General features: G+C 40.3%; 2 protein-coding genes across 2 annotated transcripts; one reads left to right on the forward strand and one right to left on the reverse strand.

Moving 5' to 3' along the window:
- The first annotated feature begins 1,129 nt into the window (after positions 1–1,129).
- LOC102721471 (proton pump-interactor BIP131) lies at positions 1,130–4,301 on the forward strand. Its single transcript, XM_006659310.3, has 7 exons — positions 1,130–1,503; positions 1,679–1,873; positions 1,960–2,139; positions 2,240–2,434; positions 2,880–2,978; positions 3,075–3,587; positions 3,683–4,301. The coding sequence occupies exons 1-7, from the start codon at positions 1,150–1,152 to the stop codon at positions 4,034–4,036; spliced, it is 1,890 nt and encodes a 629-aa protein (XP_006659373.1). The 5' UTR covers positions 1,130–1,149; the 3' UTR covers positions 4,037–4,301.
- An 866-nt stretch (positions 4,302–5,167) lies between these two features.
- On the reverse strand, positions 5,168–10,966 carry LOC102721759 (protein unc-13 homolog). Its single transcript, XM_006659311.3, has 5 exons — positions 10,306–10,966; positions 8,061–8,927; positions 7,317–7,760; positions 6,625–6,814; positions 5,168–6,551 (listed from the first exon to the last, which is right to left on the reverse strand). Exons 1-5 carry the CDS (start codon positions 10,783–10,785, stop codon positions 5,635–5,637), a joined length of 2,898 nt encoding a protein of 965 aa, XP_006659374.2. The 5' UTR covers positions 10,786–10,966; the 3' UTR covers positions 5,168–5,634.
- Between the last annotated feature and the right edge of the window lie 4,111 nt (positions 10,967–15,077).

The raw sequence follows: 15,077 nt of genomic DNA on the forward strand, positions 1-15,077 counted from the left end.
AGATCCCAGGTTGATCGGGTTGAAGTGTGCTCCTTGCCAAAAGGTTTTTACAAGTTGGGGATAAAAATGTCCTTGTGTTCCTGGGCAGGAACGCTTCCTACGACCAGTTTCCCGTGCTCCTCAATCATGACTGTTATGCCCCCTTAGCAGTTAGTAGTCTTTGGTTGATGCTCCTTTGACTGAGCATTTGGTTGGGAATTAGGAGTGTGCTTCTGGTGGGTTAAATGAATTGCAACTAAATCCTAGCTTTTCTGGACACCATTTCCAATATGGTGAGAAGTTTGTTATGGCATTATTTCTTTTGTTTGCATCCTTTAAGGGGCCAATAAGTGTTCTGCATCTTCCACTGCATTTTCGCATTGTATGTTTGGATTATTGGTTAGTGATAGTCTCCCTGGCGTGATGTAGAACTAGACAGCAGTAGTTTGTCACTTTTAGTAAGGACTAGCATGGCCTGGAAGATGCATTTTTTGCGGGTAGCTAACACACGCCATTTTCCTTTGCACCTGTTGTTCTTGTGTGGTGGCAATCCAAACATGACCAGAAGGTAAAGTTGGTTAGGGGGATGACTGCTAAAAACAAATATGGATGAAGGAACAGATGACAACAGCTTGGTCCTAAACCTCTGATCAGTAGATAATTAAAGTTCTTGAATGACGTGTACCTGCATGTTTCTGTACCAACCTAACCACAGATATTCCTTGAACTGCATACGTGAAGCATCCTGCAAACTCATGTACCATGCTGCGATATGATGTATATGAACTACACACTGAACCAATATTGCTCTGCCTACCTTCTCCAACATAAGATTAGGCTGAACTATCACGTGGTACTCTTGCCCAGTTGTGTGTTGGTTAATTTGGATGGGCACATAGAAAATTCACTGAACCAGAAATTTTAATGCAAGTAAAAGCATGCATCATAGCCTTTTTTTTATTCTCAGATGGGCTCAGTAATGACTTGTGCCCTTTATGGTTACCTTATTGTAGTTAACTAGGTATTAGGTACTCTCAGCATTTATACCCCTAGGGCATCGGAACTTATGCACTTAATTCTGTCAACTGTTTGAAGTGAAAAAGTGGGTAAGCACATGCAACTGTGTTGTCTATTGACTGCGCTCTTGTAGTTATTTTTCAGGGTGAAGAAATGGAGGCCACTGGTGCTGAAGCTACGTTGTCCCAGGTTAAAGCTGTTGATGGAGAAGATAACATTTTCCAAGATAAGGAAAGTAGAGCTACTGCCAAGGAGCGTGGGGAGGCAGCCTTGTTTGGTTTGGAAAACACTGCTCCAAATGGAGCCATAAATCCTGCTGATCTTGCACCCCCAAAAGATGCTGTGGATGAGTGGCCTGAACCTAAGCAAACTCATTCATTTTTCTTTGTTAAAGTTCGTCCATATGAGGATCCTAACCTGAAGATGAAACTTGATCAAGCTGACAAGGAGTGCCAGAAAAAGATACAAGCTCGATCCCATATTTTTGAGGCCTTGAGGACCAAGAGGGTATGCTCTCCGAGTCCTGATCTCACAGAACAAAAACAATAACCTTTTTCACATTCTTAATTCCAACTAGATGGGTAATGTGCTAGGCATTTGAATATCTTGTTTTAAACTTGTTGATTTATTGCACAGTGTTGTATTGCTTCTCATTAGCTAACCTCATTCTTTTTCTCTCCAGAATGAGCGATCCAATATTATATCCGAACTGAAGCCGTTGACTGCAGAGAATAAACAATATAATGTAGTTGTGAGTGGAAAATTGAAGGAAATAGAACCTCTTCAAAAGAGTTTAGGCAAGTTTCGTAGTGAAAACAATGCAATGCGTGCACAAGGGGCAGGTTTGTGCTCATCAATTGAGGAGCTTGATCAGTTGGTAAGATTAAAATTTGGCATGCCTCATTGTACAACTGTTGCATTATTTGATGTGTATGCCTGACTGTCTGCATCATTCCCCTGTAGATCAAGAGCTTAAATGATCGGATTTGTCATGAAAGCATATCCTTAGACGAGGAAAAGAGATTGGTCAAAGAAATAAAACAACTTAACGGAACCCGGTCAAAGGTTGTTGAGAATGCTGCTAAGAGAGCTAAAATGCAAGATACAGTTGGTGAGAGAGACACAATACACGATCAAGTCAAAGTAAGTATATCCAGATAAAACTTTGTATATATAGCTGCATGTTCCACTGGAAATTGAAAGGTCAGTAATGGTTCCTATTTGATTTTATCTATTGTCTCAGCAAATTGGCGTGGGCATTGATGAGGTTAAAAAGGAGAGACAAAATGTTAGAGACAAGATTAAGGTTCTTGAAGATCAACTCCATGCTGTTGATGATGAAATTGCTGCACTTCAGGATGATCTTACTGCAGCTACTGCTAGAAAAGATAAAGCATTTGATGCTTTAAATGAATTGAGAAAAACACGTGATCTTAATGTAAGTAAATGTCCTCTACTGTGTGGAATGTTATCTGAATTTCATAATTTTTTTCTTGCAGTGAAAACACATCTGTGCTGTTGAAAATTATATAGCAATTTCATGTGACCATAATTCATTTTTCCAAATGTGCTTCACATTTATATCAGAATATCAGCGAACTGTAATGTAAAATGAATCCTTTCTTTGACTTGGTTAGTTATGAAATAATCTTATTCTAGCAATAAGCTGATGTAAGTTTCACTGTTCTTGAACATTGATCAGGATTTAAATTTGCTGTTGATCCGGTTATTACTTTGCTGAAAAGCATAGGATATCATTTTTATCTGCCTTAAACTTTATTTTATCTTTTATTTCTATTTCTATTAATTATTTTGCTATTATTTCGATTACAAGAGCATGTGACTTTTGTTGATGGTTTCTGCTGAACGCTTTTCTGATTCAGAACGTGTCCTTCCATCAATACCGCACAATCTCAAACAATGTTAGAGACCTTTCAGCAAGAGGTGAAGTAGAAATGGTGCAGCAGCTCTGCCAGAATGAGGTTTGCCTGCAATATAACTAATTCTACTTGCGTTTTCTTTTGAAGCTTGGCCTGTTGCTGACCCTCCGTGGCAAATGGGTGTTTCACTTTTCATAGGTTGAAAAGTTCATGGCGCAGTGGGGCAGCAGCAAGTCATTTAGAGAGGATTATGAGAAGAGGATACTGGTTTCCCTCAACAGTCGGCAGCTGAGCAGAGATGGACGAATGAGGAATCCTGATGAGAAGCCTATCGTTCTGGAAACACAAGTGGCACCACCTGCCGAACATGAGCCTGCTCCCTTGAAAAAGCCTGTGAAGCAGGCAAAGGAGGCTCCTGCTCCACCTGCAGATATTACTCCAAAGGATGAGATTCACGTCAAAGCGCCAGCAAAAACTGCTAAGGCCAAACCATCCCTTGAGGTTGGTGATATTCCAGATGTCTATGATGATGAGGCCCCGAAGGAGAAGACAAAACCTAAAGTAGTAGATGAAGCAAAGTTGAAAGAAATGAAGAGACAGGAAGAGATCGAAAAGAACAAGCTGGCGCTGGAAAGGAAGAAGAAGCATGCTGAGAAACAAGCAATGAAAGCGGTGGCACGAGCAGAAAAAGAAGCTGAGAGGAAGCTTAAGGTTGATACATAACTTTTTTAAATGTCTCTGTACTCTTAGCCTCTTCTTTGTTACATTCTCATATTTTCAGTCACTCATGCGATTAACTGTTTCAGGAGAAGGAGAAGAAGGCCAAGAAGAAGAGTGCAGCGGCGGGAGGTGCCGAGTCCGAGGAGGCAGCTGAATCCGATGCCAAGTCTGATGAGGCGGTGGAACCTGAGGTCAAGGGGGATGAGCTAGAAGCTCCTGCAACAGTTAAAAAAGAACAGAAGAAGAATCCGTGGCATAAAACTACGGTGACGAAAACGAAGGCCCCTCTTCCAAAGGCCGTCCTGAAGAGGAAGAAATCCCAGTCATACATGTCATGGATTGCACCCGCAGGAGCATTTGCAGCCGTGCTCGTGGTCCTGCTTGGAGTAGTGGTCTACTACCAGCACTACTACTACCTTCCAGCTAGCACCAGCAACTGATGAAGAGAGTGCTCTGGCTGTGATCTTAAAAGTGCCTGCCTGATCAATTTTGCGTATGACTAGAGGCACGATCTCTGCTGGAGCTCCCTAAGAGACTCCTACATATCGTTCCTATTGTAGTTTTTACTCAGTGAATGCTAGAGAATGATTATACCGTTAATTTTGGCTGGAGAATGGTTTTTCCTTTACTATACTGTATGTTGGGATCTGTTGTAGATGAATGGACAGGTTGCCTTATCAAATAAACAAATAATTGTTTTGCTGATGGATGTATTTTCCGGCTGATGTATTTAGGGCTTGCTTCGGTTGGGTTCTTTGCCGCGGCAAGTTACACGCGTCTCATGACATGAATTGATGAAAAACCTTTGCTAGAAAGCAACCATTAATGGTCTATTGTGATGCAGTTGTAATCCATGCTACGTGTCACGAGAATGATTATATTAAAGGATTGATTGTTTGGCTTTTAGCAATGAGAAAATATTTGTGAATATAATTTTTATATACTTGTCCTTAGTAATAAAAGCCAAGGCTAAAAAATAATGATAAAATTTGCCTGTTGCCACCAGGCATTAAAAAAACACGTAATTAGCCGACGGACACTGTAAGATCATGAATTTATTGCAAGGCACCATAAAAATATGGTAATTAGCTGGTAGACACTTTGACTATTATTTTATTAATTTCGGAGTCAATAATTTTAAAAATGACAAGATTGTCCTTAGTGCCCGTGTCGCCGCCGCTAGGTCGCTGCCGCTGTCGCCTCCTCAATCGCCATGTAGGCTAGGGTTCGAGTGTGGTGCAGTGTCGAGACCGACTATGTCTAATTTGACCGGACCCTGTTAATATAATGGGGTGGCCACCGAGGTAATCTCATCATTTTTAAAATTTTTGACTCTGGAATTAATAAAATAATGGCTAAAATTTCTACTAGCCAATCACCATATTCGCCCTACAGCAAATTCATGATCTTACGGTGTCTATCGGTTTATTACATGTTTTTTCAATGCCCTGTAGTAAGTTTTGCCAAAAATAAACTGTAATGAAGAAACTCTAAAACAAGCTTTGATAAAAAAAATCCTAAAATCAACTTAAAATTTAAGGTTGTTAAATTTTAGAAACTGCGTAACGCATATCACGGTGATCTCAAATATCACAGGGTATGCATCAATAAATTGCTATCGGTATACATCCACCCATCTTCTCTATAGACTATAGTCAATTGTACAAAAATTGTAAGCACTCGTGTATATGCAGTTGTCAAGTATATCATATGGCCTATTCACAGATTGAGTGTATACTGTATAGTAGCTGAAACGAAAAAACACAAAATTGCCGCTGCACAAAGAGTAAAACTCACAAATCACACAACCTTTTCATCTTTTAGACCAGCGTGGACCAACTCCAAGAATCTGACCCTCTGCCCGCATCCATGGAGCCTGCCACATGCTGAGAGGTGACGGCATAACTCGCCCGGATAGTGTTGGTGTTGCTGGTACCTTTCAAATGTAGACATCATAACTGTGCACAGTTCAACATATCGTTTGCAAGCTGCAAATATATACATACAAAAGGATTCAACCTTTCGAGCTGTCCACAATTCAAAGCTTCTTTGGGAGATTGTATGCTTTCTTGAGGAACTTCGTAGCCGCCTCATCATTTCGGTAGCACAGAACTCGCAAAATTGTGTTTGGATTGCTTGGGCTCCACTGCGCGGGTACTGGAGGCATTGGGAACCCAGATTTGGTTGTGGAGCCACAAGATTCAGAGATTGCTCGCTTGAACCGATCGATGAGGGTCCCTGTGTCTGTCCGCAGGAGTGGCAGAATGTTCTTCACCTCTGACGACGCCTTGTCAACTAGTTCCTCTGGCAGGCCACGGCCATTGGCTACATACAAGCTCCTGAGGGCTCTGAAATCATGCTCTATCATCTGAGAGTCCTGAAGGGTGAAGGCACGGGTAGGTCCACCAGCCAGAAGAACCAACAAGAACCCATCAAAGGAGCCTTTCATCAACGTAGTTATCACCCGGTTCCGCACACCATTATGCACTATGCCAGATACCATCCTAAGGATAGGATCAAGCTCTCTCAACAAAGGCTCCACCCTGTTTGATGCAGTATCACCAGCATACAGTGAATCCAAAAGAACATGACTCAAGTCATTGTATATCACCTTATACGCAAATGTTTCACACAGCTGTCGAATGCCTTCTTGGCAGGCTGCCTGAGATAGCTTAAAGGGGATATTCAGCTCGTATGTCTTGTGGTCAATTGATCCTATATTTTGGAAGTATGTTTTAATCTTCTTCTCCAAGCTCTGCAACTCAGTTTGGACATAATAGAGTGTATTTATTCGAACACAGAGTTCAGGAATGTCTGACAGACCATTTGTGGTTGATCCAACTTGCGATCCACGCTTCATAAGAACCTGTGGCTTTTCCTTTTTCTTGAATAACTTGGATCCAACATCACATCTTGTTAAATGAGGTAGTTGGGGAATAAGAGTACTCTGAGTTCCTGTGAATCAACACAAACGTAATTCACCACTGGTAAATTGTACGTGAAAAGACGTATTTTCATTCATACGTACCACAGGCAGTTTTTGATTTAGAGACATAATACAGAAGATTCCTATCGAGTCCGGTTGTTAGATCAGAATGAAGAGTGGAGTGCATTGTTATAGGCAACTGAAAAAACGCTTGAAAAGTCTCTTCAATTATCTGCATCATCTTCACCGAGGAAGGAGCAAAGTTCTCTCCATTACTCTTTGGCTTCCAAGTCTGCAAAATAGTTCACCAACTTAGTGAAATAGTTATTACATTTTGGGGTAAAACAACAAACCATTGCACAAAATACTGTGAAAGAGTGCTTGGGATTTAACTAATATCAGCTTTCTGGCAGACAATCAATAATGGGTGAAAAATCTAATTGCTTTTCAGCTATTAGTGTCTCGATAAAAAGATGGAGATATGTTAAATGAATAACATATCTAGATTTTGTTATCATCAGTGGTGATAATTGAAACACCAAGCCAGGATCATGAAGCATGTAATGTTTACCATGGAAAAATCGTTTTATATCATTCAAAGGAAAATATAGGCATATAACATTACTTAGGTCTAGATTTGAACTAACAATGCTATACCAAACATGACTAAAGCTATGAAGGTTGCAGCCACTGTGGCTAATGGTGAAGCACTAGGAAAGGCTATCATGTACTAAATGACTAAATTATAATGGCTATGCTGCACTTAAAAAAAGTTAGGAATGTGTAAAGATCACCTCCTGATGCAAATTTCTGTCAATCCATTCTTTTAGTTTGTCCACACGTTCTTTTACCCATGCTTTCACCAGGTTTTCCATTACATTTTCAGCTTCATATGGTTCCATTTCTCTGATAAATAACTTTCCACCATCATCAATATCAGCAGAATCTTCAACAGCGATATTAACCAGATCCTTCTCTAACTTGTCAGCTGCCTTAAGCACTTGAGCTGTGTCTGGTGTCAGCTCTGTTAGCCCAGCCATAAATTGCTTTATCTCATTACCAAAACAAGAATGAAGGGTTGCAACCGCAACACTTATAGCAAGTGGGTGCCATTTCTTGAGTATTGGACTGTAAACAGTTCTCTCCTTCTTAGCAAGATCACCAATTGCCTTTGCAAGGATTGATAAAACTGGCATAGGGTTCCTTGAAGACCGCTTTGAATCTGCCTCTTCCATTTTCTGAACAAATGAGCATAACCAAAGAGACAAGAATAACTCATACAATAATTTCTACAAGCATCAGTATTAAGATCGCATTTCATAGAACATTAAGAAATGAACAAATAAGAATGTAACTATCTTAATTGGCATTAAAATCCAGACTATTACCATAGTGTTTAATGTGCAAGTTTCTGTTAATGCAAGTTACATTCATTGTATATGAGGGAAAATAGTGACAATAACAAAATAAAAGCAAAACTGCGATAACTTTGCACTGTTCCTTCTTAATGGAGACCACCAATCCTGATGGGAACTTACTTGAGCAAAAGCAGTACGGAGTGAGGACCTTATATAGGTTTCTATCCTGCTGTGAACTACTACATCAGTCTCCTGTTTCTTTTTCCTACGGTATTCATGAGATATATCTTCGGCAAGAATCTTTGCAGTTGAGACTCCTATTGAGACAATACCTTGCATTGAAGCAATATTACTAGCACTGAATGTTTCATGGTAAGCAAGCAATCTTTTCTCTGTCCAACCCATTATTGAGTTTATAGTGGAGCTTAAAACATCACAGTAATCTGGGTCTTTTGTAGCTTTTGCATCTTTTACAACTTCAGTTAATTGATTTTCTGCACCAGAAAGCAACTCAATATCTACTTGGCCTGACATGACAAAATGGTTGAACAATGCCCATGCAAAGCAGAGATTGTGAAACATCTGATTAATTCCAAGAATAACCCAAGTCTTTGTCAACATCTCCACCACTTCATCAATCTCATCAACCACAGCACCATCCTCACTATCAAAGCAAGCTTCTACCAGAGTTTGGTAGATATGGAGATTCAAAGGGAAGCCATCAGCCCAATGGCATTCATCAAGAGTTTGACCAAGAGATCTGCCAGCAAGAGCCTTGGCAGCACTGTACAGGCCCTCCATGAGTTTGGAGTTCTTCTCAGTTTCAGTTGGTGTATCATAAACTCCATGTATTACTTGCTGCAGTCGTTGTGCAGAAACATCTGACTTTTTTAAGGGAACAAGTGGGTGGAACAGTAGACCAGCCTCAAGAAGCTTCAGGTACCTCAACTGCCAGGCTTCATACTCGTGTGGATCAGGGAAATCTGATGCTTTAAACCGCTGAAGGAACTCTAAGGGCAAAACCATAGATTCTGCATGTCTACCAAGCTGTTTCATGGAGTGAAAAAGGGTCAAATTAAATCTAAAGTGGAAATTTTATTTAAGAATTACATATATGGCTGTCATAAGTTCTATATGAACAATGCAATGCTATGGCTACCAGTTGTAACCTTGCTATGCACAATAATACCGATATAAATGTAATAAAAAATCAATCCAATGTGAGTTATGCCTTGAAGGCATTACACTAAAGGTCAAGATAAGGCTCTGAAAGTTGGCTCTTCTCTGTATGAGGTAGCATAGACCAAAAGCCGGTTCTTAACTTGCACCGAGCACAAGCCTTTTTTTTGAGAGCCAGGGTTTCAACCCTGGCCAGGGCCTCACAGCCGAGGACTTCACTGCCACACAATGATCCATGAGTATGTAAGGTGCAAAGCTCAGCCTCTAATTTTTTGGGTGTCAACATAGGCTGTGCACATATCAACTAAAACATCATTACCCAACTTTAGTTGTTATTGCCTTAGTATCCTAAAAAAGCACTGCAGACAATAGAAGTTATGAAAATATCAGAATGTTCATATTGATTGTATTAGACAAAAGACACCGGAGCTGACAGACACAACAATTGAAGTGATTTATGTTACTACTTCCGTTCCAATTTAACTGTATTTGTGAATTTCCGTATTCAATGTTTGACCATTCGTCTTATTTGAAAAAAAATTTAATTTTTTTAAAATAGTAATACATAAAGTACTATCTATATTTTGTCATCATCTAGTAACAATAAAAATACTACTCACAAAACTTGTTTAAATAAGACGAACAATTAAACGTTGAACATAAGCAGTGCAAAAATGCACTCTTTATGGGAACCTCTACAATTATGAACCTTCTGTGTTAAAAACTCGTCAGTACATCATTCCACACATAAGTGGTGCACAGACAACCCCATCGTAAACCAATAGAGCATTAACGTTAACTAAATATTAAAGGACAGAGTGCAATCTAGTACCAAATAATCGATGCCAAGGACACATAATCTATTACTACTAGCAAGCAGCAATGATGACAGCATCAGTACACACCAATCCATGCAACTCCACTGTAAAAAACCACATGATATCTGCATAGAGCAAAAATACTACTAGAAACACAATTGCTCCCTCCCTTGATAAAATATTACCGTTAGCAGAATGTCAACTGCAACCTCACCCATAAACTAATTTGTACTAAACCAAGAGAACTAGTAATGCCTAAGTCCCATCTCCACTGGTCACTCAGAGCCTCAAACTAGTATGAAACCAAACTGAGATCTCAAGTACACAAGTGACACCCAACCGGCAAATGCAATGGCATCCGAAACAAGCAACCTAAAGGTAAATAAATGATGTTACATTTCAACAAACAGGTTACGGATATGTCGGACCTGGCCGGCGGCGATGCGCAGGAGCGCGCGGCGGATCCTCGCGTCCGCCTGCTCCGACACCCCCAGCTGCACCCGCACTAGATCCGCCGCCGTCGCCGGCCGCCCCCTCCCGCGGCGCTTGGACGACGACGCCGATGCCGAGGACGGCCTCAGCCCGAGCGCCTTCTTCACCTTGCTGGCAGCCGCCGCCGACGACGCCAGCGAGTGGTGGATGGAGGACGACAGTGAAGAGGTGGAGGTGGAGGCGGAGGCGGACTGCGGGATGTAGGTGAGGGGCTTGGCGCCGGTGGCGCGGGAGGCTGCGACGAGGATCTCGTAGGCGGTGGCGCGGAGGTCGGAGGCGGAGAGGGCCACCCCGAGGTCGGGCAGCGGGGAGGGAAGCGGCGGCGCCGCCGAGGCACTGCTGGCGGTGGAGTTGTCGGCGCCGGCGGCGAGGCCACTGGAGCGCGACGAGGAGGAGTCGCGGAAGAGGCGCGCCATGCTGGCGGCGGGGTTTTTTTTTTTTTTTGGTTTCTCTCTCTCTGGTTTGGTTTTTTAAGCTGCGTTTGATCGGTTTTTTTTTTTTTTTTTTTTTGCGGAGATTTTGAACGGTTTGTGGTTTTTGTGAAGTTTGGAGGAGGAGCTTTGCTAGCTGCACTGCATTTAGCTGCACACCAAACAAATAATCTTCATTTTTTTTTGGAGATTAAGAGTGGCAAGTAATGTTAATTTATTTTGGGTGCTTTGGCCTACAATGACACTGTACCTATCACTTGACAATGTACCTAATTTTCATCTTCCAAAAAAAATTCATGATGTAGTGATTAAAAAAAATGCAACTATTAATGTGACCTTTTTAAAAAGAAGGAAACATATACCATAAGAGCAGTATGTATGCACCGAGCAAATTCCAAACAATGCAACATGAATTTTGAGAATTGGCCGCCTTGAGAGCACCATGAGTCTAGTGCAAGATATACTCTCCAGTAAAAAAATACTTATCGTTTAGGATAAAATTTGGTTAAATTTCTAAAATTTTGATAAACAATTTTCTGTTAAGATAAATTTATAGAACCTAATATGCTTATAATAGCACGATAGTATTTTTCAAGAAGAATATATATATATATATATAATTTGTCTTCAATTTAAAGTAATCATTTAAAAAATAATTGATGCTTAGAATTTTATAAATCTGACCAAATATTGTTCTAAACAATAAATATAAAGTTCACTATTTATTGTTTAATTCATTGCCTTACAGCGCTAATTTTTCTGTCAATATCCAGAGAAGCACCATGCCCACGCTGATCAGGTAGGTCATATAAGCTAAGCCTCCACAAGTAAGTTATAAGAGAAAGTGACACTCAATGTGCTTTAATACTGGCTTTTATGATGAAAGGACATATAATCTAGTGGTTACAAACGTCTCAGTAGCATCTGAGGTTCTGGATTTGACTCCTCGTTGAAACGGCATTATACCGTGTTCTCAAAAAAAATTGGCTTTTATGATTTTTTTTCGTTGAGCTAATATTGGAGGGATGCATTGTTACGTAACGTACTGAATAACAATGAACAATGGCATTTGGCCATTTAGTTTTGCAACTGACATATCCCGTCGCAAGATGGTCAAATGTTTTAGTTCTGTGGCCAAGCAAATGGAATGCTTTTTTTTCTTTTTTTACCCCATTTTGTTCCCAAGCAAATGGAAAATTACCTGTCTCCAGAATTGGATGCACGTACAGGATTGGTGCTCTGCTTCACGGAGACTTAAAAATGGTGTGTATACGTACTTGCTATGCTGATGGCGTTGCCAAGTAGAGCAAGTATAATTGCAGGCTATATAAGCCAGTTAAATACTGATGTGAAGGAGAGAGAGGAGAAGCGGGATATAAGCATATATATATATATAGCCAGCTTAGGTATAAAAACCAAGATACTATGTAAGAGATATGTGAATTCTGCATTAATGATGAAGAGCTAACTACTATATTAGTAGGCTAAGATAAGAAAAGACTACAAAGAGTTTTATAGTCAGCTTGTTGGCTATATTATATATATATACACTATTATAAAAAGCGGTAACGATTCTGCTCGGGATTTTCGTTCGTTTGTGCTGACGTCATCCATACGTCGTGACGACGTCAGCAGCAGCAACGATTTCTTTGTTCTTTCCTTACACCCGTGCTACTGGGCCGGCTTTGCCCTCGGCCTGAGGGCCGTGTGCTTGGGAGGCACGTGAATCTGTGGTGGTGGGTCGTGGACACGGACAGATAGAGAGACACATCTTTACTACTTTCACATCACACATCTTTAAGAAAAGAGAAAAAAACACGCACACAAGCAAAGCACTCACGCACGACGCATATCGCCGCCGCCGCCGCTGGATGTCTCGCTCCCGTCGGATGTCTCGCCACCGTCGTCCACCCGCGTGCGGGTCTCAGTGGGACACCCCAACAACCTCGCGATCGGTGAAGCCTCTACCTCCTCCTCTGGCGCAGCCACCACCGTCGCCAAAGCGAGCCTCTCCCGTGCCTCAACGCATCGTCGCGTTTCTCTAGGGTCTTCTCATCGGCCTTGCGGCGGTCGCCGTCGCAGTGTCGCACAAAGACCGCGACTCCGGTCTCGGGAGCTCAGTCCATTGGGCCAGGATCCGGACGGCTCCCCGTCCCAACAGGAGGATGATGACTGCCTAGAGCGCAGCATCCCTTCAAGGCGTACTTCCTCAATTTACAGAATAACCCTATCAGATGATCAGATCGTCACTAAGGAGCAAAATTGTGGAATATGACAATGGCGTTTTAACTTGGGAAAAATCAGAGAAAGGAGTCTACTTTGCGTTGCTTTGGAATGACAATAATTTGCGGCGATTCCGAGTCTGGTTGCTCAATGAATCATCATAATCATGCGGTGGCCAGATGGAGTGGGTGTTCAAGACTAATATCGCAGCAGTTATAGATAATGCAACAATTACCGATCATGTTAGTTTTAGCACACTATGGATCGTTAACTATGTGACCGATGAAGCAATACGCAGGTTACAGGACGACGAGAAACTCTAATTTTATTACATCACTATCTTTCTTATAACAATTACACCATCGTTTTTCGCTTCTTCTTATAATTATAAATTTTAACTTTAACCTTAAATTGAAGTTGATTTTTAAGGTTTTTCTTATTCATACTTTTTTTTTCAACATTTGCTTTTACATAGCTAAAAACAAGTATGTAAAAGTTTTATCACAAACTATTTTTGTTTGCACCAAACAATAACCCTTTAATCATCCATAGTTGTATACTCAAAAGTCATCCGTTGCTATGCACGTGCATATTGATAATACCTTTATCTACTTAAAAATATAGATTATTTCTATTCGTCCATATTCGTCCATCTTCTATGTTCTCGCGATACGTGGCCAATTAATGGCATCAAATCCTACTTAAAAATATTTTTATGAGACTTGACAGCATATTAAATTATATATACATGTATGTCATATATCTTAATTGAATTTTACATGGAATGATTTTTTATCCCCGTGACGAAGCACGGGCATTATGCTAGTATATACGTATACACCATCATTACAAAAGCATCAAATCACTGCCTCACTGAAATTAAATAAGCCGCTCTACGGAGCACAAACAAAAAATGAAATCTAGGCAGTAGCAATAATGACTAAGTGGTTGTTTGGATCGAAGGACTTTTTTGTCCCTTGTCACATCGGATATTTAGATGTTAATTAGGAGTATTAAATACTGATAGCAAAACCAATTCCATAAATGAAGGCTATTTCATTAGACAAATTTTTTAAGCCTAATTAATTCATAATTAGCAAATGTTTATTGTAGCATCACATTCACTAATCATGGACTAGTTAGGCTCGTCTCACGAAATAGTTCAGAGTATGGAGTGAGTTTTATTAATACTCTATATTTAATACTTCTAATTAGTATCTAAACATTCGATATCACACTAACTTAAAAAAAAAGTCGAGGGGAACAAACGCCCCCTAATGAGCGCAACAAAAAAATTATTCCTACTTTACAAAGGGGGTCGGATGGGATCATGGGAAGATGGGATCTAGGTCTAGGGTTTGGGAGAACAGGTGAGGCATTATATACTAGCACGTGGTAAATGCATCTGGGTTGTTCAATGGATCGAACGGACGAAGCTTTGGCGATAGAGAGTCGCTCGATTTCTTTTTAGAGAAATTTTACCGTCCTTAAAAAGTAGATATCAAATTTTTAGTGCAAAATCGGAGGTACCAAATTTTATATTAAAATTTTGGTATCTCATTAGGTATCTCATTATACCTTCTGACGGTAAAATTACTCTCATCGATGGACACTCTGACCTCAGATTGACAAGTTTTGAGATACATGATACAAACCGACAGATGATCTGCCGGTATGTACGTTTTGCTGACATAGATGGTTAGTTGATTATGGCCGAAAAAAAAAGTAGTGCTAAGCTAATATAATATTAACTAATTTTAAAATTTATATAATTTTACGTAATTTAAAGAGATTAATTACAGATCTAGCCTATGGCTCCTGCCATAGGTGCTGTAGGCGTGGTTTCATCTCTGCCGACACACATTTGTCGACATTGCTATATGTTATGATGCAGTGTTTTGGTTATTTCAAGATTTATTTATTAATTAATATATATTATTTATATATATTTAGATTAATTAGTATACGCATTACAGTACACATGAGAAGGAATGTTCCAACAATTTAAGCAATGACGTATCGCCTGACCGGTCTTGCCTTCGTCTTCGCCGACA

The sequence above is a fragment of the Oryza brachyantha genome, chromosome 8 (genome assembly GCF_000231095.2).
Source record: "Oryza brachyantha chromosome 8, ObraRS2, whole genome shotgun sequence".
Classification (NCBI taxonomy): Eukaryota; Viridiplantae; Streptophyta; class Magnoliopsida; order Poales; family Poaceae; genus Oryza; species Oryza brachyantha.

Excerpts from the sequence above, each read along its gene's own strand:
- LOC102721471 (XM_006659310.3), top strand. The coding sequence starts at position 1,150 with ATGGAGGCCACTGGTGCTGAAGCTACGTTGTCCCAGGTTAAAGCTGTT. Across the intron at positions 1,874-1,959 it reads TTGAGGAGCTTGATCAGTTG|ATCAAGAGCTTAAATGATCG; the intron begins GTAAGATTAAAA and ends ATTCCCCTGTAG. Across the intron at positions 2,140-2,239 it reads CAATACACGATCAAGTCAAA|CAAATTGGCGTGGGCATTGA; the intron begins GTAAGTATATCC and ends CTATTGTCTCAG.
- LOC102721759 (XM_006659311.3), bottom strand. The coding sequence starts at position 10,785 with ATGGCGCGCCTCTTCCGCGACTCCTCCTCGTCGCGCTCCAGTGGCCTC. Across the intron at positions 8,928-10,305 it reads TGCGCATCGCCGCCGGCCAG|CTTGGTAGACATGCAGAATC; the intron begins GTCCGACATATC and ends TCCATGAAACAG. Across the intron at positions 6,552-6,624 it reads TAAATCAAAAACTGCCTGTG|GAACTCAGAGTACTCTTATT; the intron begins GTACGTATGAAT and ends GTTGATTCACAG.